Source organism: Mus pahari, chromosome 7 (genome assembly GCF_900095145.1).
Source record: "Mus pahari chromosome 7, PAHARI_EIJ_v1.1, whole genome shotgun sequence".
Classification (NCBI taxonomy): domain Eukaryota; kingdom Metazoa; phylum Chordata; class Mammalia; order Rodentia; family Muridae; genus Mus; species Mus pahari.
In genome coordinates, this window is record NC_034596.1 from 73971779 (window position 1) to 73997400 (window position 25622).

A 25622-nucleotide genomic window follows, 5' to 3' on the forward strand; every position below is an offset into this window, starting at 1 on the left:
TGCGCCACCACACCCGACTTGCAATATAACTTTTAAAGTTTGATGGTGTCCCATTATATAAGTTTTTCTATTATTTATTCGTTTCTGTTTGTGGATTATTTATTTTTTATAACTTAATTTTCTATTGGTGGATTATGACCTCTGAAGTTACATTGTTGAAGTTGCTATCGCTATAGAAATACATTATATAGGAATAATTCCCAAATGAACTAATAAATTATTTTTATTTTTGGTAGAAATTTCTCTTCAAAAATATTAAGTAGCATCAACAATATATAAAGTCTATTTCAATATATAGTTCCCAACAGTGAACATTGTTGGTCAGTTATACCAACAATACAGAAACAATGGGAAAGTAAAACTTTTTAAATATTTATATCACCTCTTTTAATCTAATTTTTAATTTTTAAAAATGTATGTTTGTCTGAGTATATGCCCTGTATATGCTGGTGCCCCCAGAGGCCAGAAGAGGGCATGATAATCCCCTAGATTTGGATTTATCGGAGGTGCCTGCTGTGGATACTGGTAACCAAACTTGGATCCCATGGAAGAGCAAGAAGCACTCTTAACTGCGAAACCACCCTTCCAGTTCCCACCTCCAATTTATTTTTTACATTATCAGACAAAGTAATGGGTTTCTTTATAGCATTTTCCTGCATACATGCCATACTTCCTTTGTCTGTATTCCTTTTTTAAAAGATTTATTTATTTATTTATTTATTATTTAATGTATATGAGTACATTATAGCTGTACAGATGGTTGTGAGCCTTCATGTGGTTGTTGGGAGTTGAATGTTTTTTAGGACCTCTGCTCGCTCTGGTCGGCCCCGCTTGTTCTGGTCAGCCTTGTTTGTATTCTTGTATCCTCTCCCACTACCTTCTTCCACTTTCAGTGCCTTACTCTACTTATATCACCTTTTTGTGTGGTTGGGGAAAGGGTTGTTCTCACTATAAATATTTCCATGGAATGAACAACAAAAAGCCAAAAGTCACTGGAAGCTGGAAATGAAATTGAGTGGTGTCCAGCATATGCCAGGCAGTTCTTGGATGAGGCTGAGTTCATGTTGGAGGCAAAGAAGCAAAAGAGTGTCTCTAGGATGTGATCTACTTTGGTACCAGGCCAGCCAAGACCTCATAAAATGTATCCTCTCTCAGGAAGCTTTTGGAGGACACTCAGAAAGAGAATAGACAAAGAAGGAAAGGATATGAGAATTTCCCAAAGTGAGTTTGAAGAGTTAATAATGGCTCTCAGTACTACACTTTCAGAAGATGCTTCTATTAGAATCCATGCAATATGGCAAAGTCAGGCCCAGGAACAGAAGAAAATTTAATGAAAGCTCACAAAAATATTGTTCACTATAAGGAAACCAATAAAGAATGGTAAAGCTCTCCAAACATAGCAACAGCTGAAAGCCTGTTAAACATAGTCTCAAGGAACAAAGGCACTAGTTACTAGAATTAACCTACAACTGTAGCAGTCAAAGTGGGACCACATGATGAGAATTGTGGCTTGAATGGACCCAGCCTTTGTATGACCAGGAGGAAGGTGCAGAAATAACGAACCCAACCATTCTTTGCTTCTTTTAGAGGAAGATTGGAGGATAAGAAAACATAAGATAATGGAGTCTATGAAGTCAGCCTTCTAGAACCTGGAAAGATAACAGAGTAAACCTTTAAAAAATACTATTTCTGGGACAGGAAAGACGGCTCAGTGGGTAAGAGTTGTTCTTCCAGAAGACCTGGGTTTGGTTGCCAGCACCTACTTAGTGGCTCACTGGAGTTACTGTCTGTACCTGTTGTCACTGAGGATCTCAACCTCTTTTGGTCTCTGTAGGCACCAGGCGTGCACATGTATACATACATACATGCATGGAAAATACTCATACACACAAAAGATGAACTAAAAAATATTTTAAAAGAAGTCTTCTTTGGAGAATGCAGAGATATGAGTGATTTCCACTGAAAAGGGAAGTAGAACTTGTGGGAAGAATAACTATAATATTAGAGAGCTAGTTCTCATTTTTTAGAATAGGTGGCCTTCAGGTAATGACATTAAAAATGGCATGTATATGTATACAATGTATGTATAAGCCTATTTCTGTACATGTTGCTAGAATTATGAAGATTAATTCACAGTGAAACAAGAGTAAAAGTAGGCAGATCTCATGTAAGAGATGAAATGCTGAATTATCCTTTTTGTCTTAAGTTTTCTGGCATGTGGTGACATACATATGTAATATAGTTGTATGTCATGATTGTACAAACAATACAGTTGCAGATTAAAGCTCTAGGATGTAAAGTAATTGTGTGAAATACTGCTGTGACCATGCTAGTATCACTTAACTACTTTGTTACAGTTGTCATTAAAGAATTTGGAAGATAGTTCTTTCTGGGCTATTAAATGTTTTGTGGTAGGAATGCCTTTCCTCCTCCCCCCCCCCCCCGGCTTAGTTACTTTCTAGTTTGCTGAAATATTTTGAGAAATGTAAAGGAAGGAAAGCTTATTTTGGCTCATAATTGAGATTATGTTCCATTATTGTGGGAAAGTTATTGGCAGTAGGACCTTAGGCAGTTGCTAATGCTATAGCTCTATCTGCAGTCAAGGAGCAGAAAGCAGTGACTGTACTCAGCCAGCCTCCTTCTCTTTATGTAATCCGGGATCCAAACCAGGGAATGATGCCTCCTGCAGTGGTTGGTGGCCCACCTCAACCTAATCAAGATAATCCCCCACAGGCATACCCTGGAGATTCTAAATCCCACCAAGTTGACAGTTGAAGTCAACCATCTTACTTCCTGCATCTACCATTTAACAGTTCTTTCAAATTTAATGCAGCAATTACTGTGTTTCTAATAGGAGCATACCTTGCACTGCCTAGGATCTAGAAGAGCCAATATAGAAGACTGGAATTGCTACAGATAATTTGCATTCTAGTTGGGAAAGTGCTTACACATATAAATAGGTGAACATGTAGGACAGATTTTCTTTTTTAAACTTTTATTTATATTATTACATTTTATATGTGTATGTAGGTACAACTTGTGGGAGTTAGTTCTCTCCTTCTACCATGTGGGTCTAGGGATGAAACTCCTGTTTGGTCATCAGGCTCGACATTAAATACCTTACCCGCAAAGCCATCTGGTTGGCCTGCAGGTAAGACATGTAAGTAGTACATAAAATATGCTTTCAGACTTGGCTGTAGGGGCTGGAGAAATGGCACCGAGGTACAGAGAACTAGCTGTTCTTCCAGAGGACCCAGATTCAAGCATCAACAACCAAACAGCGGCTCATAAGCATGTGTAACTCCAGTTCCAGTATATCTGACACCCTCTTTTAGACTCCATAGGCATCAGGTACATACTCAGTACACATACATATTTATGCAGGCAAAAGACTCATAAAAGTTAATCTTTTTTTAAAGACTTGATTATAATGGAGATGATAGAAGTACATTTATTTTTGTATACTTGTATGAAAATATAATGAAACTATTATACAACTCATATGTACTGATATGAAAAGGAAAATACTTAATCATTAAATCAACCATTAATATGTCCTTTGGGGCTTGAGCTGTTCTAGCAGTATTGATGGGATTTTGGCAAGAACATGAACCCATAATTTTGCATGATATCAGACAGCTGTCTTGACATCATTAACTTTTTTTTAGTAACAAATTGTTCATAGGCAGATGTTGTAGTACCCACCTTTAATTTAGCACTCAGGAGGCAGACACAGGTGAATCTCTGAGTTCTAGGCCAGTGTGGGCTACATAGCAAGTTCCAGTACAACCAGGGTTACAAAGACCCTGTCTGGGGGCGGGGGGAAGGGGTAAGTTATGTTCTTCTGTTTTTTCCTTTTTTAAAAAAAATTGGTTTGATTGCTTTTAAGTTTTATCATTGTCATAATTAGTATCCTGCTTGTCTTCTCTGTCTATGTAAAGTATACATACTCTTTTCTTTGCTGGGAATTGGGGCCAGTATGTACTAGTCTTGCATGCACTATTAGATGCACCCTTAGCTACACTTTATTTCTTTTTATTCATAAACTGTTTTGTTTAATGTAGTATGAGTTTTACTTTAGCCCAGTGTGAATGCAAGTAAAAACAGTGGACTGCCTTTTAAAAGGGGGTGTGGGGACTAGAGTTCCTTTCATGAATACTTAACAGTCTGTTAGATATTACTGTAATTAAAATCAATATTTTGAACGATTATATTTATTTTTTATTGGATATTTTCTTTATTTACATTTCAAATGTTATCCCCTTTCCGGGTTTCCCCCCTCCCAGAAGCCCCTATCACATCCTCCCTCCCCCTGCTTCTATGAGGGTGTTCCTCCACCCACCCACCCACTCCTGCCTCCCTGCCCTCAATTCCCCTACACTGGGGCATCTGCCGAGCCTTCATGGGACCAAGAACCTCTCCTCCCACTGATGCCAGACTGTACTCTTTGGTTGGTGGTTTAGTCCCTGGGAGCTGTGGGGTCTGGTTGGTTGATATGGTTGTTCTTTCTATGGGGTTGCAACCTCCTTCAGACCTTTCTCTAACTCCTCCATTGGGGACCTCATGCTCAGTCCAACGGCTAGCTGTCAAAACAGTTTAATAATATCTGTGTTTTGTTAATAATTTTAGACCTTAAGGCTTGTTTACTTTGACCTGATATATATATTGTCATTTATATATATATATATTGTTATTTATATATATAAAATTCTAGTTTTAGAAACAGTGTCTTCAGGAGAGATATTTAAAAAATAACCACTTCTCATTACTTATACTCCTGTGGTACTTAGCATCACTGCTCATTACTTCAAAGGAAAAAAATACATGCAGTGGAAGAATGGTCATAACTTAACCCCATAGGCATGACTTTGATAAATAGTAATCTAACCTTAAAATGAATTTTAGGCTTAAGGACTTCTCACCATTTGTTAGCAATATATTGTTTATTGGTAAAATTATAAATGAGGATGTGCATAGTAAGCCTGTCTCCCTCCCAGATAAATAGTTTTTTCAGCCAAGATGCTCAGACAAGAGGTTACTTATTGATACATAACACAGTATATGTAGTCTCCCTTATTCTTATGGGGCATATACTGGTATACACAATGCAACCTGAAGAATTTGAGTATAAGACCAAGCCCTGTAAAAAACTGTGGATGGAGGTGTGTGTGAGTGTGTGTATTTAAACATGCTTATGGTAAAGTTTAGTTCATAAGTTAGGGACAGTAAGAAATTAATAATATATAATAGCTAAAAAACCCTATTATGGCACAGCATAAATTATACAAATTCTGTGAATAGATTTTCCTTTCTCTAGTTTTATTACGCGTTACTCACCCTTATTCACAATGGAAACTGGAAAGCAGACTAGAGTTTATAATGTACCCAAGGAGGACCATTGTATTGTACACAGTATGAGAGCGTCTGATACAAACTAGACATTAACTCAATGACAGAGCTTGAAATCTGCTTGGTTTAATATGGCAGTAAATATTCTAATTTCAAGGTAAAAAATGCATGGTGCCTCATAGGCATGCATAGATGGAGTCTCTTAGCTTAGTAGGGCAGGTCGTGGAAGAGAGCAGGTGAGTTTAAGGAGATTTCATAAGACAGTGGAAAAGAAAAACTTAACAGGTTGAAAAATTAGACAGTATTTTTTTAATGAGTATGAGAAAAATATATTGATGATGTGGAAGTGGGAATTTTATAAGGATTACATGGGAAATAATTTTATTTGGGAGCTGGGGAGGGAAACATAAGATGGGGAATGTGTTTTAGGATTAAGTAAAAAGAAATCACTAAAGGGTCAGGCTAAGGAATTTCAAACATGTCCTACAGGATAGTGTAAAGTACCCTGGAGTCAGACTTCAGGCACAGACAAATTCTGTACCTTGCTAAAAAGGTACAACAAAGAACCTACTGTGAAGTTTAATTTAGATTATGCATGCCACTTATTGAGCCCAGTGAATGCATGTTGCATACTTAGCCCTCAGTAAACAGTAGCCTTAAAAAGGAAAGAGCTTCCAAAGGAGCACTGTCATGGTAATAGGGATTCTTTGAGAAAAGTTCAATCTGGCAGCACTGAGAAATGACCCACAAAGAGCAAGACTGAGTGAGGTTGAGTTACTGAGCTCAGAGAAACCATGCAAGAAACAGTAGAGTGTCATGGGAAGAGGGGAGCTGGGGTGTGTGTGGAATGTCATTAAAATTGATAGCTATGTATATTTAGGGGTATTACAACAATGATTTTCAAGCTGCTCAGCTTTTACCATGGAGGAAGGGGGGTAGCTAGTTTGTTGAGAAGCTAGTCTGTTAACACTTTTAACATACTTTTTAGAGCTATAAGGTATTATTTTATTATTGAAAAGTTTATCTGGTTAAGACAAGTGGCTCACCTTGACAATCCATGTTGAAGTTGGAACATGACAGAATAGAGAGTAATTTTTTAATGTAAGATCACTTGGAAGCTGGAAGGTTGGCAGCTTAGTTTCATTTTTCATGGCTAGTAGGGGAGGAATCACATTTCTAACATTTCTCCACAGGACTGTCTCTGCACCTTTATTAGCTCAGTTTTTAGGAGCCTTGAGCAATAAATGTGACTGAAGTCAGGTGGTAAAATAAGATTGTGATCCATTAACAAATGTAGTATGAAGCAATCAGGTGAAGAAGTGTGTTGATTTTCTCTGACCATATTTTAAAAGCAGGAGAGTAGTGTAATTATGTGACTTTTCAAGGAAGCACGCATTCTGAATGGTAGTTACTGTTCTTTAGAAACACCATGTGGAGCCACAGGAATGTTCGCCTATTTGGATTTTCTGCCTTGTTACTTCTAGTTATGTGATTTAACTATTCAGTGCCTATTTAGGAAAAGGAGTGTCTGCCTTGCCTACATTTTAGGGAATTTGTAGAAATAAGACTAAGAAATTGTATTTCCAGTGCACTATAGAAAACATTTTGGGCCAGCTAGGTGGTTCTACAGGAAAAGTTACTTGACAGTTTGAATGCTGTTTCTGGAACCTATGTAAGGTGAAAGGAAAGAACCAACTCCACAGAGTTGTTTTCTGACCCCAGTAAGTGTGATGTGCACCACACACACACACACACACACACACACACACACACACGTGATAATAAAAATTTTAAGCAATCTAAATATGAGATGTGGATGTTTAAATTACTTTGCAAAAAGTCTGTTTAATACCTGATCCAACAATTAACATTGTGTTAAAACTCCTAGTTTTTTGTTTGTTTATTTCTGTTTTAGTATTAGTAAACACAGTGAAAGGGTATGGATGTGGGGGGAGGCTCTCTAGCCCTGGCCTTCAGTCCATAAAGTTTGAGCAGCAATAAGAGATACGAATTTAAGTGCCTCTGAATAAAAATGAGGGTGCTGCAGGGGCGTTGTCTAAAAACCGAGGGCACAGGACAGATGAGATTAGTGCTGGGAAGGCTACAGGTGGGAGGCCACTTCATAACATTTCTTTGATGATCAAGTTACCATGGACACATCTTCACCCATCAGTCATGGTGACAGTCATTGAAGGAGGAGACTCCTCTGGTGCTCTTGAAGATTTATGTAAATTCCATGGCTTGCAGCAATGAGTCCTTCATCACAGAAAATTTCTGGCCCCAAAGTATCAGCCTATTCATGAAAACTCTTGACTGGTCTTTGCAAACCAAGATACCAGCCTGCTGCTAACAAGTATTTTGTGGGGACAACAGTGCAGACCCATAACAATGAGTTCTCATAAGTAGCTATAGTGGCTACATCATGTAATAAGTCCTGTTTGCCATAGAGTTGTTAATATAGGCACTAGGAATTAACACTCTTTAAGTTTGTTTTTGTTTTTTGTTTGTTTTGTGGGGTTGGGTTTGATTTGGGGATTATATTTTGAGAGAGGGTCTCACTGTGTACTTCTGACTGTCCTGGAACTCGATCTAGACCAGGCTGGCCACAAACTCACAGAAATCCACATGATTCTGCCTCCCAAATGCTAGGTTTAAAGGCCTGTGTCACTACACCCAGCTTCTTAAATTTGTGTTTTAAAGTTTATTTTCGGGCTGGTACTAGAAGAAGAGAGCTTGGGGAACATGAGTGATACTTTAAAAGTAGAATTTGATATCTTCTTTTTAGTACTTAACACATCCTTCCTCTTCCTTAGGGACAGGGAAAGGGGAATGGCCTGACTCTTGAGTTCCATAGTTTAAAGTTCTATATAATTCTCGTAGGTCTAATTATTATACTAAGTGTTTTAGAATTATACTTAACTCCCCATCTCAAAACCTTTGTAATAGCCATTCTTTAAAATTACCCTTTTTACTCCTTCTGCTGCTATACTCGCCCATGTGTGAAGTATTAAAATATTGTCATTATTGGCTACTCTACTTACATTTTCCTCTACTCAGCTATAGTTACATTATAGTTGTATTCTGAAAAGTCATTTTGTACTATTCTTGGCTATCAATAATCTCTTGGTGCTTAAGGAAGAAATTCAAACAGTTTAACTTAGTATTAAGAAGTATCTTGTTTTATCTTGTTTCTTACATTGGCTGTGTTGTCTAGACTGTTCTTATCCTCTAGGGCTTATATATTCTTGATTGATAGCCATATACCAATCAAGAAAGGCCATATTATGGGTCATTTAAAACTACATGCTTAAAAATCCATTTTTTAGCCTGCTTGAAAATGGCATAAATACCTTTTCCTCTAGTACATTTTTCAAAAAGCTCTTTGGGTACATTCACTCTTTTATTATGTCAGAGTTGAAGATGATAATGGCACAGCTGAAGTAACCAAGCATTTGATACTTTAGATACTGTATGGCTCCTAACTAACTCCTACCCTGAGTGCGAGGTATTAGAGATCCCCAAAAAACTTGAATTTTGTGTTTGGCGTGAACAAATAGAGAATTTCCCATTGATTAAGACAAAATACTTTTTTACTTAAATATATATTATAGCACATGAGGACCCCAATTATCTGGTTTTAGAAAAGTTACCATGACAACTTGGTAGCAGTTACCTAGTATACACAAGGCTCTGGGTTTGATCCTTAGCACCAGAGGAAAAAGAAAAAAAAAGAAACCAAACAACAAAAAAACCCAATTCTGGTCTTTGGGCACTCTTCCCCTGTGCCCGCTTCCTTATACTGCATGGTACTGCTTGCTGTTACAGAATGGTGACCAAATTTGTAAAGAGCACACACAGTGAAGGATGATCTCATCTTTAACTTTATCTCTACCCCCAAGAAATAGTGTCAAAGCTAGGCTTTAGCATTGAAAAAGAGAGAAGGTGTGACATAGTAGCTCATGCCTAGACAGAGACACAAGTACAGGTCAGCCTGGATTCTTAATAAGATCCTGTCTTTAAACACCACCTACTTCCCTATCCCTACTACCTCCTAGAGGCAGGAGAATTTCAAGCTTCAGGCCAGTTTGGATTACATAACAAAAAGTTTCGGGAAAGGGAAAGGGAAAAAGGGAAAGGGAAAAAGGGAAAGGGAAAAAGGGAAAGGGAAAGGGAAAGGGAGAAAGGGAAAGGGAAAAAGGGAAAGGGAAAGGGAAAGGAAAGGAGAAAAGGAAAAAAGGGAAAAAGGGAAAGGAAAGGAAAAGGAAAAGGAAAGGAAAAGAAAAGGGAAAGGGAAGGGGAAAGGGAAGGAAAAAGGAAAGGAAAGGAAAAAGGAAAGGAAAGGAAAAAAGAAAGGAAGAGGGAAAGGAAAGGAAGAAGAGGGAAAGGAAAGGAAGAGGGAAAGGAAAGGAAAGGGGAAAGGAAAGGGGAAAGGAAAGGCTAAGAATTTTAATAATGAAGTTTTTCTCCTAACATCAAGTAATAATAAATTTTTAAAATAGTAAAGCACGCCTTTAATCCCAGCACTCGGGAGGCAGAGGCAGACGGATTTCTGAGTTCAAGGCCAGCCTGGTCTGCAAAATGAGTTCCAGGACAGCCAGGGTCATACAGAGAAACCCTGTCTCAAAAAACCAAAAAAAAAAAAAAAAAATTAAAATAGTAAAGATTATAGAGGCTTTGCTTTGGATTAATACAAATTTGGAATTAAGTCTTTGGCTTTTCTAGATGCTGACTTAAGACCCGTCATAGTGGCATACTCCCATATTCCTTTAATACCAGCACTCGAAAGGCAGAGGCCGGACCTCAAAATCTCTTGAGTTTGAGGTCAGTCTGGTCCACATCATGAGTTCCAGGACAGCCAGGAATACATACAGAGACTCATTCTCCCAAAACATCCAAAAAAATAAAAAAGATGAGAGGCAACTTGACCCCGTCCTACTTGTTTCCTCATTGCAACCAGAGTATTACCTTGGATGTTAAGGGATTAAATGGAGAGTGTATGGACAGCTCTTGGCCCTAAGCTTGGCAACATAGTGTTAATGCTTTACTTTTTCTGTTTTGTGCCTCTGTCAGTGCTTATACAGCCATTTAAATAGTTGTTTTGTATAAAATAAGAATTCCATTTGAGTTACCATACACGGATTATAAACGTTAGATAATATAACAGATATGAAACTATCATGTCCATACATAGGGGCAAGGAGTTCACTTTAGTCTGTTAAGTTCAGGTCAGCTTGGAAATCAGTGAGAACCTACCTAAAAAGCAAAGGCTGAACAGCATCTTTCATTTTTTTTTTTAAATATCTATTTTAAATAGAAGACAGAAGGTCCAAGAAAATTCAAGTCACTAGCCAAAATTATACAAATACTTAGTGACAGATTTTAAATATTTTAATAGATTTATCTACTTTATTTTAAATATAAGTATCTAGCCTGCATATATATCACATGCATTCTTGCTACCTACTGACAGAGGTCAGAAAAGGGCATCAAATCCCCTGGAACTGGTATCAGAGATGTGGTAAAGTAGCATGTGGGTGCTGGGAGTCAAACTGAGGTCTCTGGAAGAGCATAAAGTGTTCTTAACTGCTGAAGATCTCTGTAGGTGTGACGGTTCTAAAAAGAAAAGGTCCACGGGGTAATAATCATTAGCAGAGCAGATACAGAGCAGAAACAAATTAAAACTACTGCTGAGTAAATTGCTTTACCTTGTATGTTGGAGTCTAATAAGAAAATAAATACCCTTTAAGGAATAAAGTGTGTGTGTGTGTGTGTGTATGTATATATATATATATATATATATATATATATATATATATATATATATATATATATATATTCCCCATCATGGAGTAATCTCTGTGACCACCAGAGCCCACAGAGTGTCCATCTGTGTGATGCAAGAAGGGAATCCAACATGACTCAGTATCCAGTGTTGATTCAAAGGTCTAGAGTTTCACCCCAGGCAGCTTATGATGGGCATATTTGAGCATAAGACAATTTTGGGGAACGTTTTCTAATGAAAATTAACCCAAGTGTACAATAAAGCTCAAGACAAGATTATGTTGAAAAATTTCAAAGTACACATGACCTCTTCCGTAAGACGGGTTCTATTGACTGAGAAACAGTGCTCAAGATAAGGGCCTATGGAGACTGACTGGAAACACTGACTGCTCTTCCAGAGCACCTGGGATCGATTCTTAGTACCCACATGCATCTAACAACAGCCTACAGCTCCACTTCCAGGGGGTCTGGTGTCCTCTTTTGGCTTCCGTGGACACTGAGTGCAGATGATATGCAGATGTATATGGAGACAAAACACCCCCACACTTTTTTTTTCTGGTTTTAAGAGGAATTGGCATCCAAAATTGCTTTGGAAGAGCTGATGTGATATTTGGGAATAATCTTTAAAATTACTAGTATATACTAATGGCGTTAAACAATTTTATTATAGCATTTTAAATTACGTTATTATTTATTGTGGGGACAAATGACCATTTAAACAACTTTAATTCTGCCAGTCTATGAACATAGGCTGTCTTTTCATCTTCTGGTGTGTTTAGTTTCTTTGTGTTTGTTTACACATTTCATTGTATCATTTAAGTCCTTGGGTTTATTCCTAGGTATTTTACTACTGATACTAGTGTGAATGAGTTTCTTTTCTTGATTTCTCTTAGTAAAGTCCTTATGTGTGTATAAGAAAGCTGTTTTGTTGTTGCTCTCGATTTTTGTATGTTGACATTTATTTCCTACTTCTTGTATAGTTCTTAAAGTCTTTTGGCAGAATCTTTAGTGTTTTCTAAATATAAGGTCCTATTTTCTTTAAATGGGGATAACAACCTTCCTATTCATGGCCCCGTAGTTTTTATTCTTTATTGCTCTAGCTAAAACTTCAAATAGCCTATTGGCCAGCTTCTCTGGAAGTGAATGGGAAGGTTCATGAAAAATTTGGCAGGTAGTCTCAGAATGAGCAATGACCAACAATTAATTCAAGCAAATAAATTCAAGGTGTTTCCAGCACAGCCAGCCTATCCTTTTGTGTCTTCATTGCAGCCTAGATTTGAACATATACTATATGCCAACATACCTCCCAACATTAATGAATACTATCTAACATACCTCAGCTCACTCTTGAGACTGTTGTTTATTGTATATTATACTGCTTTTTATTGTATATACAAAAGGTTTGCTCTTGTAGAAACATAATAATTTAATTACAGAAAACAAAATATAATATTTACCTACTGCCATTCCTCAGCATGTTAGTATATAAAATAGGTCTACAAATCAAACATTTACTGGCAATAAATCATAAGGAAGTCTATTTTAAAATAATTTTATATATACATATATTGAGTCCTTAGAGTCTCTCACCTCCCAAGTCTCTGGTACTTTCTAGAGGGTCTTCCCATCCCCCCATGCTGCTTATCTCTATTCATTCTATTGGCCCTCGATTTCTCTCCTGCCCCCCCCCATACCTGATCCTGTTCCCCTTTCCCCCTCCCCCTCCTCTCTTCCTCCCATGATTACTTCCTTCCCCCTTCTTAGTGGAATTGAAACATCCTCATTTGGACCTTCCTACTTGTTACACTTCTTAGAGTCTGTGGGTTATGTCTTAGGTACTGTGTAGCTTTTGGCTAAAATCTACTAATCAGTGAGTCCATACAATATTTGTCCTTTTGGGTCTGACTTACCTCACTCTGGATAATATTTTCTAGTTCCATCCACTTGCCTGCAAATGATGTCCTCGTTTTAAATACCTGAATAGTATTCCACTGTATAAATGAACCACATTTTCTGTGTCCATTCTAAGGTTGAGGGACATTTGGGTTGTTTCCAGCTTCTGCCTATTATAAATAAGGCTGCTATGAACATGATGGAGCATATGTCTTTGTGGTATGTTGGAATATCTTTTGGGTATGTGCCCAAGAGTGGTATATCTGGGTCTTCAGGTAGAACTATTTCCAGTTTTCTGAGGAACCATCAGATAGATTTCCAGAGTGGTTGTACCGGTTTGCAAATTCAAACACTAACATAATACAGTCTGGGGATGTTCTAATTTAATATTTAAAGTGAGGAATGGTATCAGGAAAGTATTGCAAGTACTTTTTTCCCCACATAATAAAGTCATTGTGTTTGTATAAAAATAGAAAACTATGTACAATAGAAACAATATCTTCTGGCATCCCCAACTGCCTGCTTGGATCCTAGTCACTACCATGCATGTTTTGTGTATGTGCTAGTGTCCAATGCACGTGTGTGTGGAGGCGGAAGGATGTTGTTCTCTGCCTTTATTCTTTTGAGATGAGTTTTTCAGTGCACTTTGAGCTTGACTGGTGTTTTTTTCCAGCTAGCTGGCCAGGAAGCCCCCAAACCCTCCATGTTGTTCCCCATCACTGGGATCACAAGCACGAGCAGCCATAGGTAGCTTTTCTGTGGGTGCCTGGGATCTGAATTCAGGTCCTTAGGCTTGTGCAGCAGGTATTCTTTCTTACCTACCGAGCCATCCCCCAGACCTAGATTGAGATTTTATTTTCCCTAATCATTTGAGTTATTTACTGACATTTGAGCAAGCATAGGTCATGCATAGAGTAGTTTGTTGCTACTTCTTAGCTATGAGTATAGTTTACCAACAGAGCATTTATACAGTGTATGCAGAGTGTTGTGCTTGAGCCCATCACCAGAAAACTAGTAGGATTAGCAACGAATAACAATGAACAAGGTGCAGAAATAAAGTAAAACCCTGTACATGTATAGCATCTACAACTCTAACAGGAATGTGTGCCTATAATAAAAACTAAAAAGTTTAAAGATGTAAAGAAAAGCAATAATTGACAGAAGAAAATGGAAAATGAAAAGCAAAAGTTAAATATTTAAAAATGTGAAAAGGGAGAAGGCAGGAGAAAGAAGGTTGTAATTTTTAGAAAGGGGGCAGGGAGAATGAAAGATGAAATGAATAAAAGAATTAAGAACGGAGGAGAAATGTGACAACAAAACTCAGAATAGTAAACATGTATATATAATCAACATGTGGAGGAAGAAGGAAAGTTGCTATTAGAAAAGAAACAGCAAATCCCAGGATAATGAGCATGTATATCTAACAGTGTCTCTGTGTTCATACACATGTAGTGAAAATAAGAACCCATCTACCTGTCAGCAAATACTCTAAGGGGGGAGAGGCAGGTTTTAACAACAACAACAACAACAACAACAACAAAAGTCTTGTCTCTGTTTAGATTATGCAGGCAGAAATGGCCATTCTTTACCTCTGCCAATCTACACTTCTTTCTGTGATTCTTTGACTGTGGGCTCCCTGGAAAGGCAAAAGCTGGAACACAGCCCCCTTTTCTTTGTGTGAGTGTGGCTTATATTGGGTCATCATCAGAGTGGGTCAGAATGACTTTCAGCTTTTCCTGCTGGCTCATACCAACTAGCACCAAACTCACGTTCCCTTGGCTGTAAATTTACTTTGAACAGATTAGCTTGGTTTATTCCCCGGGCAGAGTTAATGCCAGAGCTCCACGGAATGCCTGGATCTCAGGCCCCTTTGAAGTCCATACAGAGCACTCCTGTCTCCCACCTCACCAGGGCTGTTTGCTTTCCATTCTGAGTCACTGAGAAGCTGGGTTATGCTGTCTGCTGCTTATCTGCCATATGTTCTTTCAGTTCTCTGATGACACAGTTCCCTGAGAATGAATTTTTTAAACTCCTACTACCATTTGCCTTAAATTATTAAATTTATAGTTTATAGTTGGCTGTATTTGGGAGCACAGAGTAACCACTCTGATTATTGAGTATAGAATGGAATAATCAAGCTAAATACTATGCACATCACCTCAAATACTTAGCATTTCCCTCTCCCCTTTTTGTCTGAATGATCTGGAGGCCATCCACTATCACTAAATTAAATGTTTTGTAGTGAAAACATCTAAAATTGATTGTCTTAGCAACTTAGAAATGTATAATATTTTATTGTGCACTGCATTCACGGTACTATTTAGTATATCTCAAAAGAGATTTCTCTCGTGTTCTTCCTGAGATTGTGTGTCCTTGAAGGTCCTCCTTCCACCACTCCTCTCTATCCTAATAGACATTCTATTCTTTGCTTTTTCCTAAATGTCTGTTCTTACTAATTTACATCTGGGTGAGGACATGTGGTGTTTGTCTTTTATGCAAGGCTTATGTCACTTAGCATATTTTTGATACCATGTTTATAAAATGGCAAAAGTTTTTTTAAAACTAAATGGTGTTCCAATTTCTCTGTCCATCTCTTTTTAATTGAAACTGTGGTATGTATAATCCATGTATATGCATCTTTGTATGTGTGTGGGCTAATGAAGAGACTAATGGCTAATGTCAGTTATCGTCCTTTGTTACTTCCCACCTCCAGACCACTTTTTGAGGTAGGGTCTCTCACTGAACCTGGAGCTTATTTTTTTAGCCAGACTGGCTGACCACTGAGTCCTGTCTGTGCCTACTCCCTCCCACCCAAGCTGGAGTACAGATATTCAGAGCATTGCCCAGCCTTTATGTGGGTGCTGAGGATTTGAATCAGGTCCTTATACTTTGCCCACTGTGCCATCTATCTCTTTAGCCCCTTGTGTTTTTCTTGGAGTTTTCTTGGTGTAGAGTTAGGCTGGGTACACATTTTGGATACTCACCTTTGATGAGTATGGTATACAAATATTGATGTATGGTATACAAATATCCTCTCTATATGAAGGGGCTGACTGTCAATTGTTTCATTTGCTGTACTGACCTTTTTAGTTTGATAGTGTTAGTTTTTGTTGTCTGTACTTTTAGGTCAATCCCTCAAAAAATTACTGTGATTAATAATTACTGTGATACAGGGCCCCCAATGGAGGAGCTAGAGAAATTACCCAAGGAGCTGAAGGGGGCTGCAACCCTGTAGGTGGAACAACAATATGAACTAACCAGTACCCCCAGAGCTCGTGTCTCTAGCTGCATATGTAGCAGAAGATGGCCTAATCGGCCATCATTGGGAAGAGAGGCCCCTTGGTCTTGCAAACTTTATATGCCCCATACAGGGGAATGCCAGGGACAAGAAGTAGGAGTGGGTGGGTAGGGGAGCAGGGCTGGGGGAGGGTATAGGAGACATTTGGGATAGCATTTGAAATGTAAATGAAGAAATTATCTAATAAAATAATTTTAAAAATAATTATTGTGATAATTCCCTTCACCCACCCCATGTTTACTACTGATAACTTTGAAGTTTCTGGTATTAATGTTTAAATCTTTGACCCATTTTGGGTTGAATTTTTTTTTTTAATTATAAATATAGCAGTATTTTTCTTAGCAATTTGGTTTATATTATTTTATAACAAAGCAATTTGTATGACCTAGAATCATAGAAGGAGAATAAGGACCTTGTAAGCTTAACTCTTTGAATTCAGATATATTTTATATATATAATTTCATACAGGAACGTAAAAACTGCTAAGTCCTTGAAAGTTTCTATTGGAAGAAGATAGATCTTCTAAATGACATCATATTACGGGCATCCAACTGAGCATCAAGAATACTACTTTCTGTCCACAAAGACAGAAGATTCTATGGCTTTAAGATAGATGTTACCATTAGTCCTCCTTAAGTTCTTTATTGAATTTTTACTTTGCACTTTTGGGGTTTTTTTTTGAGACATCCTCAATTTGTGGCTCAGGCTCACTCATAGCACCCATATTAGGTGGCTCACAACTGTCTGTCCAGGCTGGCCAGACTCTGGGATCCTCTTGTTTTAAGACTCAAGAATTTACAGGCATGAGCCACCATGCCTAGCTTCAGTTATGTTTTGAACTCTTGATCCTTCTCCATCACCTTCCAAATGCTAGTGTGCACTATGGTGCCCAGCTACATTTTTTTTTTAAATGGAATTTTGCTTCCACTATTTATAAACTTATCCAGCATTGTGTGTCTTAAGATAGTTTTAATGATGTGCAAATAGTAATAACTTCTTTGGAATGCAATTATATGATGATAAATAAATGTTCTCCTATCTGAAACCTAAACTATGTAGAATTTTAAAGATGACATTACAAGAGTGTGCTCTACTTAAAAAGTAAACCCAGGTTATTTGTAGTTGGCCTTTTAAGTTCCTAGTGGGCTAAAGTTCAGTTTACTTCAGAGTATTTCTTTATAAAGGCTTCCTGGCACTGGGAGGTGGCTCAGTGCTTGAGAACGTGAACTGCTCTTCCCAGTGCTCAGATCAGATGGCTGACAACTGTAACTCCAGCTCCAAGGATCTGATGCCTCTGGCCACCACAGAAACTGGCACGCACATGCATATACAAAAAAAAAATAAAAAGATATAAATACACATAATTAAAAATAATACAAATAGAAATCCTCAAAACAACAACAGAAATGTCTTTACTTTGATTTATGAGCCAGCTTCCCAACCAGGAATAGTATGCGTGTATTCCACACACTTAGGAAAAGGAAGCAGGAAGATCGGTTGAAAGTCTGCCTCGGTTACATAGATTCTAGGCCAGCCTAGGCTGCATGTAACCCTGTCTCAAAAAAAAAAAAAAAAACAAAAAAAAACAAAAAAAACAAAACTAAAGAATTTTTTTCAGTTGTATCTTGAAGATTGATTTTTGTTTAAATTTGTGCACTTATTTTATTGAGTAATAATTTGAGTTAATACCTCATGTGACTAACTTCCCTGTATTTCAGTTTTGATTTGTATTTACTTTGTTTTGGATGTAGTTAGATCCTTTTTTTTTGTTTTGTTTTTGTGGAGTTTTTTTGTTTGTTTATGTTTGGTTTTGTTTAATTTTTTTGTTTTGTTTTCTGGAGAAGAGGACGAAGGAGTTAAGTAGAAGTTTGTTAAGTAGAAGTTTGTGAAACTGCAACTCATGCATCTAGTTAAGTATTTGCTGAGTAAGTTGAGTCATGTGTGTTCATGAGTGAGTCCAGGGCTTATGCTTGCTAAATGCATGATATACCATATTAAGCTACATCCTCAGCAGGTAAATAGGGTCTTTATATGATGTGAATATAGCTTTTTTTGCAGTGGTCTTTTTAAAAAATTGTTTCTGCCCAGCATGTAGCACACACCTATAAACCCAGCACTTGAGAGGTAGAGATGAGATGATTAGAAGTTCAAGATCACTGTCAGCCACATAGTGAGTTCCAGGCCAGCATAAGCTACAGGAGTCTGTAAGACTCCCCAAACACACATACACATACACACACAGAGAGAGAGAGAGAGAGAGAGAGAGAGAGAGAGAGAGAGAGAGAGGAGACAGAGACAGAGACAGAGACAGAGACAGACAGAGACAGACAGAAACAGAGAGATTACACACAAGGATAGCTCCTTTTTTTTTTCTTTCTTTTTTTTTGGGGGGGGGGGGTGAGGGATGTTGCCTGGCATTTGAACACAGAGTTGCATACATACTAAGTAAGAATTCTAGTGACTGGGTTATATACCCAGCTCTAAGATGCCTTAAGTGTATAAGGTTTTCTAGGCAAAACTTATATAAAATTTGATTTTAAGTGTTCAATTTAGTGAGGTTTAAAAATAAGTTATGTATGGCTGAAGAGAAGACCCAGTAGATAAAGGTGCTTGCTAGCAAGCTTTATAAATCCAAGTTCCATCCTTGGGACCCACATAGTAGAAGAAGAGAACTAAGTCCCATAAACTATCAAAAAGAGTTTCAGTTTCTCCATACCTTCTTTCAGTGCTTAGTACAGCTAGACTCTTTAATTTTAATGATTTTATTGTTGTTTTAGTTTGGTTTCTGTTGCTGGTAAATAAGTGACCAAAAACAGCCTAGTGGAAGAAAAATTTTATTCATCTTATACTTTATAGTCCATCAATAAGGGAAGACAGGGCAGGAATTCAAGGCAAGAACCCAAAGGCAGGAATTGAAGCAAAAAATCTAGGAGGAATACTGCTTACTAGCTTGTTCCCCTAGTTGTGCACAGCTACCTTCCTTATAAAGCCCAAGCCCAACTACCCAAAAGTGGAACTACTCTGTTGCTAATGAACAATTAACAATTGCCAATCTGATGGAATCCGTTCCTCAATTGGGGTTTCCCCTTTCCAGGTGTGTCAGGTTGACAACTGAGATTAGCAATCATAATTGTTTTTAGTGTTACTTCACTGTATGTTCATTCATAGGCCAACAGTTCACTGATATGTATGATAATGTATAATCCGTTAACATTTAGTATATTCAGAACTATATGAACACCACCAATAATTTATATATCATTCCCTAAAGAAACCTACGCAATCAGTTGTAATTCTCTTACCCACCTTCCTAACTAAGTCCTAAGAAACCACCATCTTTTATAGTCCCACCAATTCTAGACATCTAATAAATGGAATCATAGTATATGGGCTTTTGCTACTTGCTTTTTTTTCTTTTGGTGTATATGTTTGTACAGTTTGTATGGGTATACACATATACATTTATATGTGCAAGTGAAGATCAATGTTTCATGTCTTCCTAAATCGCTCTCCACCTTAGTTTTTGAAACAGGGTCAATCACTGAACCTGGAGAACATCAATTTGTCTGGGTTGGCTGGCCAATGAGTTCCAAGGATACCCTTGTCTCAGTACTCCCCAAACTCTGGCCTTTTAGACTCTCGCTACAATGATGAGCATTTTATGTTGGCTCTGGGAATATGAACTCAGGTCCTGGCAGTTTCATAACTGTTTCATGGCAGATGGCAGTCACATAGCCCCGATTGACCTGACACAGAGATCCACTTGCTGGGATTAAAGGCATCTGTCTCCATGCCCAGCATGACAGGCTTTTTAAACTTGTCTTTGAGCTTTATCTCTGGTATAGCCTGTTTTAGTGTTTCTTTACTTTTCTTTCTTTTTTTTTTCCATCATTATTCAGTATTTCGTGTATGTATCTATACCTTGTTATTTATGCATTCATCAGTTAGTGGACATTTGTAGGTTCTCTACTTCCACTATGTTAAATAATACTGCCATAGATATTTTTGTACTATTGTACAGATTGTATATTGTATAGCTGATGTGTATGTTTTAGGTTTTATACCTAAGAGTGGAACTGGTAAGATTGGTACATTGCTGTTTGCCTGCATCTATGTGTATATGAGGGTGTTGAATCCCCTGGAACTAGAGTTCCAGGCAGTTGTGAGCTGGTGTGGGTGCTGGGAATTTAATCTGGGTCTTCTGGAAGAACAGCCAGTACTGATAACTGCTGAGCCATCCCACTTCTCCAACCCCACTACTTAACATTTTCAGTAACACTGATATATAACAGCATTGATTTTGATTAGTATCTGTCAATAACTGGAATGATAGTAATATGCATTTATAACTACAAAAACTCCTCTAACTACCTGCAAAAGTGAATGTTAGGCTGAATTAACCTTTTCTTCTCGCTTCTCCACAAAACACTGCGTACTTTTACACTTGGTTAGTTGCATACTTTTTCACTTAGTTAATTATTTCCTTTTCTGTTTTGCAGAAAAAGAAAGCTAACCTGAATATTGGGGGGAAAAAAGACAAGAGAAATAAGGATAGAAGACAAGGTTTTCCAGTTTGAATAATGTAAGTTCTTTTCACTATCCTTGGCCTGAGTTCTGTATTAGCTGACAAAGCTGTTTCTATGGAAACATAGTCTAGCCTCTTAAAATGTCAGGAGAATGCTGATCACTTGAAATGAGACTTTCCAGCTGCTGGTCAAAGGGCTTTGCAGGCTAGAAAAGAGAAGGGAAGATGAACAGGGTGGGGGGAGATGGTTATTAGACTCTAATTATGCATGAACATATCCATGCATATGAAGTCTGTCTTTCCCATCTCCCTCTGCCTAAAACTTAAGGTTATAAAAGAAACTATTTTCCCAATAAACTAATTCCTAGCTTTGATGCAAATGGTTGTTTCTTGGTATTGAGTTTTGGATTCTAAAATCTGTATCATTTGGTCATACAATTGCCAGTTATCTGCAACAGTCCCTACTTCTGTATGGATAGTTGTACATCAAAATGCAGCACAAAGAACTATATCCTTATAATTTCCTTGTTTCTTGTCACCCTGTTTTAGATGTCTGCATCCTCTTTGAACTTAAAGTAGTCCAAGTTCAGTTGAACAGATATTTTTTGGACATTTTCTCTATCACACATATTATGCTAAGTACTAGACATGTAAAAATAAGACATATAAGGAAAATATTTTCTAATACATTGGAATCTGATGAGGAAAACCAGAGGAAAGTAATCATTTAATTTATTTTTCTGTCTTTCACTAAACTAAACACTTAGGAGGAAAAACTAAAATAGAATGTTGAGTTGATTAATACTAGTTGCAGCAATCTTTTGAGAATGAAAGACTAGATCATGTAGACAAGTGTGATGATAATATTCTAACCATGAAAATTCTGATCCAAACCTTGATTTATAGTTTTCTTTTATGATTTAGCATGAGTGAATAGGTGTACTTTTAAAGAGTTCATTTTTTAGAAATGTATAAACTCCTAGGTTTTTAAAATTAGCCATAGCAGTATAGTAACTCCTACATAAATTTGCTTACTTAAAATAAGAACATTAAATAAACTGCATCCAGTTTAATTTATACTTTTTATAATTAACACAGAAAACTTAAGGATCACCTAATATAAATTTCATAGCTCTCATTTTCATGAGAAAGAAGGCAATCGAATGGTAAATGTAGGTCATATGGTTATAAATACAAAAAAAGTTTGGATGGAGTGATAATCTGACATTCTTGTAAAAATACAGTTTTAGCCATTGGTGTAATTCATATCTATTTTCCTGACTGTTGACCTTAGTGCTTCTTCTAGAGCCTATGTAGGTGTTTATTGTATTAAGTAGTTTGTTTTTTCTCCCAATTTCATTGTAAGGACATTTGAAAGAAAGTTGACTAGTATTAGGAATACTGTCTGAAAACTTGGATTTTACTTAGTCAGCATTGTACTCTAAACATACTTGCTAAAATGATGCTCAGCTCAAGGAGGCAGTAAGCTCATTAGTGTAAATATTTTTAAAGCCTGGGCAGAAGAAGCTAATTAAATTTAATGTGTGGGTTTGCACACATAAACATCCTGCATATTTATGCTTAAGTGGATTGAAGAAATCCTAGTGCCATTGAATAAAATATGTTTTTATTTTAATTTATGATGGAGGACTCTTAACATAGAATCAAATTAATATTAATAGTACATGTCTATTTATTTTATAACTTGTATACATTATTTTTTTTTTTTGAAAACTAAGAGAAGTTCTGTGAAGTTAATCTTCTAAGTTACTCAGGTTGAGAGAAAAACAGGCTGTCCTTAAACAACAAGCTAGGAAATATGGTAGAGAGAAAATGAAAGTTCAGTCTTCCAGTCTGTATGCTTCCTTTGCTATATGTGCTATGCCATTTTCTCTAAATGAGTCCTTATAAAGTTCATCTTAATTTTTTCTTTATATATTACCAGTTATAAAAGCTGATATTCTTTGTAGTCTTTTTCTAATCTGTATAGTTTTGTTTTTAGATACCTTTGCTGATAAACTTTATTATTCTTTGGGTGTGGTCTTCATTGCAAAACCCACTTTAAAAAAAATTGTTTTACCCAGAAATACTTTTCTATATTTAAAGTTAGCCACTAAGATGGCTTATGCTATGCACCAAATTATAATCAGTTGTTCACACAGGTAACTGTGTCTTTTAATTAAGCAAAAAGTTGAGATGTTTAAAGTTACTGTTGAAATGATTCTCTATCCACAAAGCACCTATTCTCTACAAAATTAATAGGAAACCATTTCACTTTCTCACTTTGCTAAACTTTTTAGTATATCAGTTTTCTTAGCTGTAAAATTGAATAGAATGCATCATAGTTTTAAGAGACAACTTTTTAAAAAATATTTCATGTCTTCAACATTGAAAAATGAAAGGAGTGACCTTACTCTGTATTACCAACTATATTAAGTACCTATTAGATATTCTCTATATTGTGTAGAAATTGGAAATGAGCTATATATAAGTCTGTTTTTATATTATAATTCTTATACTTTTCCCTCCATCTTTCCCTCTTAGATTTCCCTCATGGATACATTTCATAGCATTATTATGTGATATGAGAAGTTATTTTTCTTTCTTTGAAGTAACATGGATTTTATACTACAGAATCAAGAGAATTGGCTTTATAGGAAATTTTGATATATAAAAAGTGGTACAGGTTTTTATAGATAATCATGACAACATCATATATGAATGGGCATGTAACAGAGGAATCAGACAGCGGAATAAAAAATCTTGATCTTGCATCACCAGAGGAATATCCGAAGCATCGAGAGATGGCTGTTGACTGCCCTGGAGATTTGGGCACCAGAATGATGCCAGTACGAAGAAGTGCACAGTTAGAGCGCATTCGACAACAACAGGAGGATATGAGACGTAGGCGCGAAGAGGAAGGGAAAAAGCAAGAACTTGACCTAAATTCTTCCATGAGACTTAAGAAACTAGCTCAAATTCCTCCAAAGACTGGAATAGATAACCCTATATTTGACACAGAAGAAGGAATTGTTTTAGAAAGTCCTCACTATGCTGTGAAAATATTAGGTAAGTAAAAATAGCACAATATGTTTTGCTTTGGTTCCTTGCATAACCTAACGAAAATGTGTGTGCGAAGGGCCAGATTTAAGAGCCCATAAGTGATGGTGCATTGAATTCAACCCTAAGATCAGTTCTTCATATTTTAATCACATTAAACAAAAGCATTGGTTTAAATATTGTGCTAGTTTCTTTTCTATTGCTGTGATAAACACCAGGACTGAAAGCAGCTTGGGGAGAAACAGATTTATTTGGCTTGCATGTCCCAGTCACACACAATCTTTCATTGAGGAAAGTCAGGACAGGAACCATAGAGGAAAAACTGCTTCATGACTTGCATGCTCAAATTGCCCTTTTTAACAGCCTGAGCAACTGCCCAGGGGTGGCTGCTGTTCCTGAGGAGATGCAACACACATCTGTTCATCCCAGAAAGGGAACCAGGACAGACCAAAGTAACAGTTACACCAATGTCCAATTTGGTGAGCCAGTGAGCTTTTTATTGGGGTTCCTAACAAAACTATGGGTGAAAGGTTACTTAACAAGCAGCAAAGATAATGTTAAAGATCACAACATCTACCCTAGAGTGGGTAGCAACTCCAAAAACTGATTGACATTCTCCATGCAACTGACAGATAGCTTGACAGTCTGAATGTCTTTTTCAGGCAGGTTAGCTGCCCCGTGTCTCTTGTCTGCCTCAAACAATTCTTTGATCCTTTTTTCACTGCTGGCTAGGGGCCCTGAGTCTTTTAAAGTTCCTGCTCTCCCTGACTTTGTCTTTTTGATCCTCCTTTTCCTTCCTAGAGCAAACATTCAATTTGGAAGGAATATTGCAGTTCTTGGGAACATAGCACATAACAGTGGTACTGCCCACCATAGTCTGGGCTCTCTCACATCAACCATTAATTAAGAAAATGCCCCCAAATACACCTACAGGCCAGTATGATGGAGGTACTTCCTCAGTGTAGACTCTTCTTAGATATCTAGGTTTATATCAAGTTAATGAAAACCAGCACAATTGACCTTTTGCCATCATGATACACAAATACTATTAAAATCATGAGCTTTCCTTAAGAATCATGTACGTATTAATATCACAGTGTGAAACAATCCAACTCTTAAAAGTTCCACGGTCTTTAAAAATTCTTGGAATTTCAAAGCTCGCATTCTTAAAAATCCAAAGTCTCTTAACTGTGTGCTCCTCTAAAACCAAAACCAAGTTATATACTTTCTCATTTCAAAAGGGAAGAAACATTGGACAGTTGCAATGAAATCAAACCAAAACTCCAAATTCAGTGGTGTCAGCTTAGTGTCCAGTATCTGGGACTCCCTTATGATCTTCTGAGCACTAAAGGGCTTTGGCAGCTCAGATTCTTAGCTCTACCATTTGCAAAACACACATCTTGTCTCATAAGCTCAAGTTGGTCCCACTCTACAAGTGCAGCTGTTGTTGGTAGTTACTCCATGGTACTGGTGTGGTTGGCATCTCTCAGTATACTCTGGTCTCCCCTGCAATGGAGGTGCACCTTCAATCAATGGCTTCTCATTCTCTTCAGGGATTCCATTCCTGCCACGTGGTTCCAGGTCTCTCCATGCCTTCTTCAATCTTGAAATTTTGTGCCATTGAAAAACCAGTTACCGGACTGGAGAGATGGCTCAGGGGTTAAGAGCACTGGCTGCTGCTGCTGCTCCCCCTCCCTCCCTCCCTCCCTCCCTCCC

The 25622-nt window shown here is 37.3% G+C and overlaps 1 protein-coding gene across 1 annotated transcript in view; it reads left to right on the forward strand.

The window, feature by feature from the left end:
- Positions 1–20549: 20549 nt before the first annotated feature.
- Positions 20550–25622, forward strand: part of Mpp5 (membrane palmitoylated protein 5) — a 46241-nt gene continuing 41168 nt past the window's right edge. The window contains exons 1-2 of the mRNA XM_029540787.1: positions 20550–20903; positions 23391–23915. Coding sequence (XP_029396647.1) covers positions 23549–23915 — 367 coding nt within the window. The 5' untranslated portion in view covers positions 20550–20903; positions 23391–23548. The remainder of the gene's footprint in view (positions 20904–23390; positions 23916–25622) is intronic.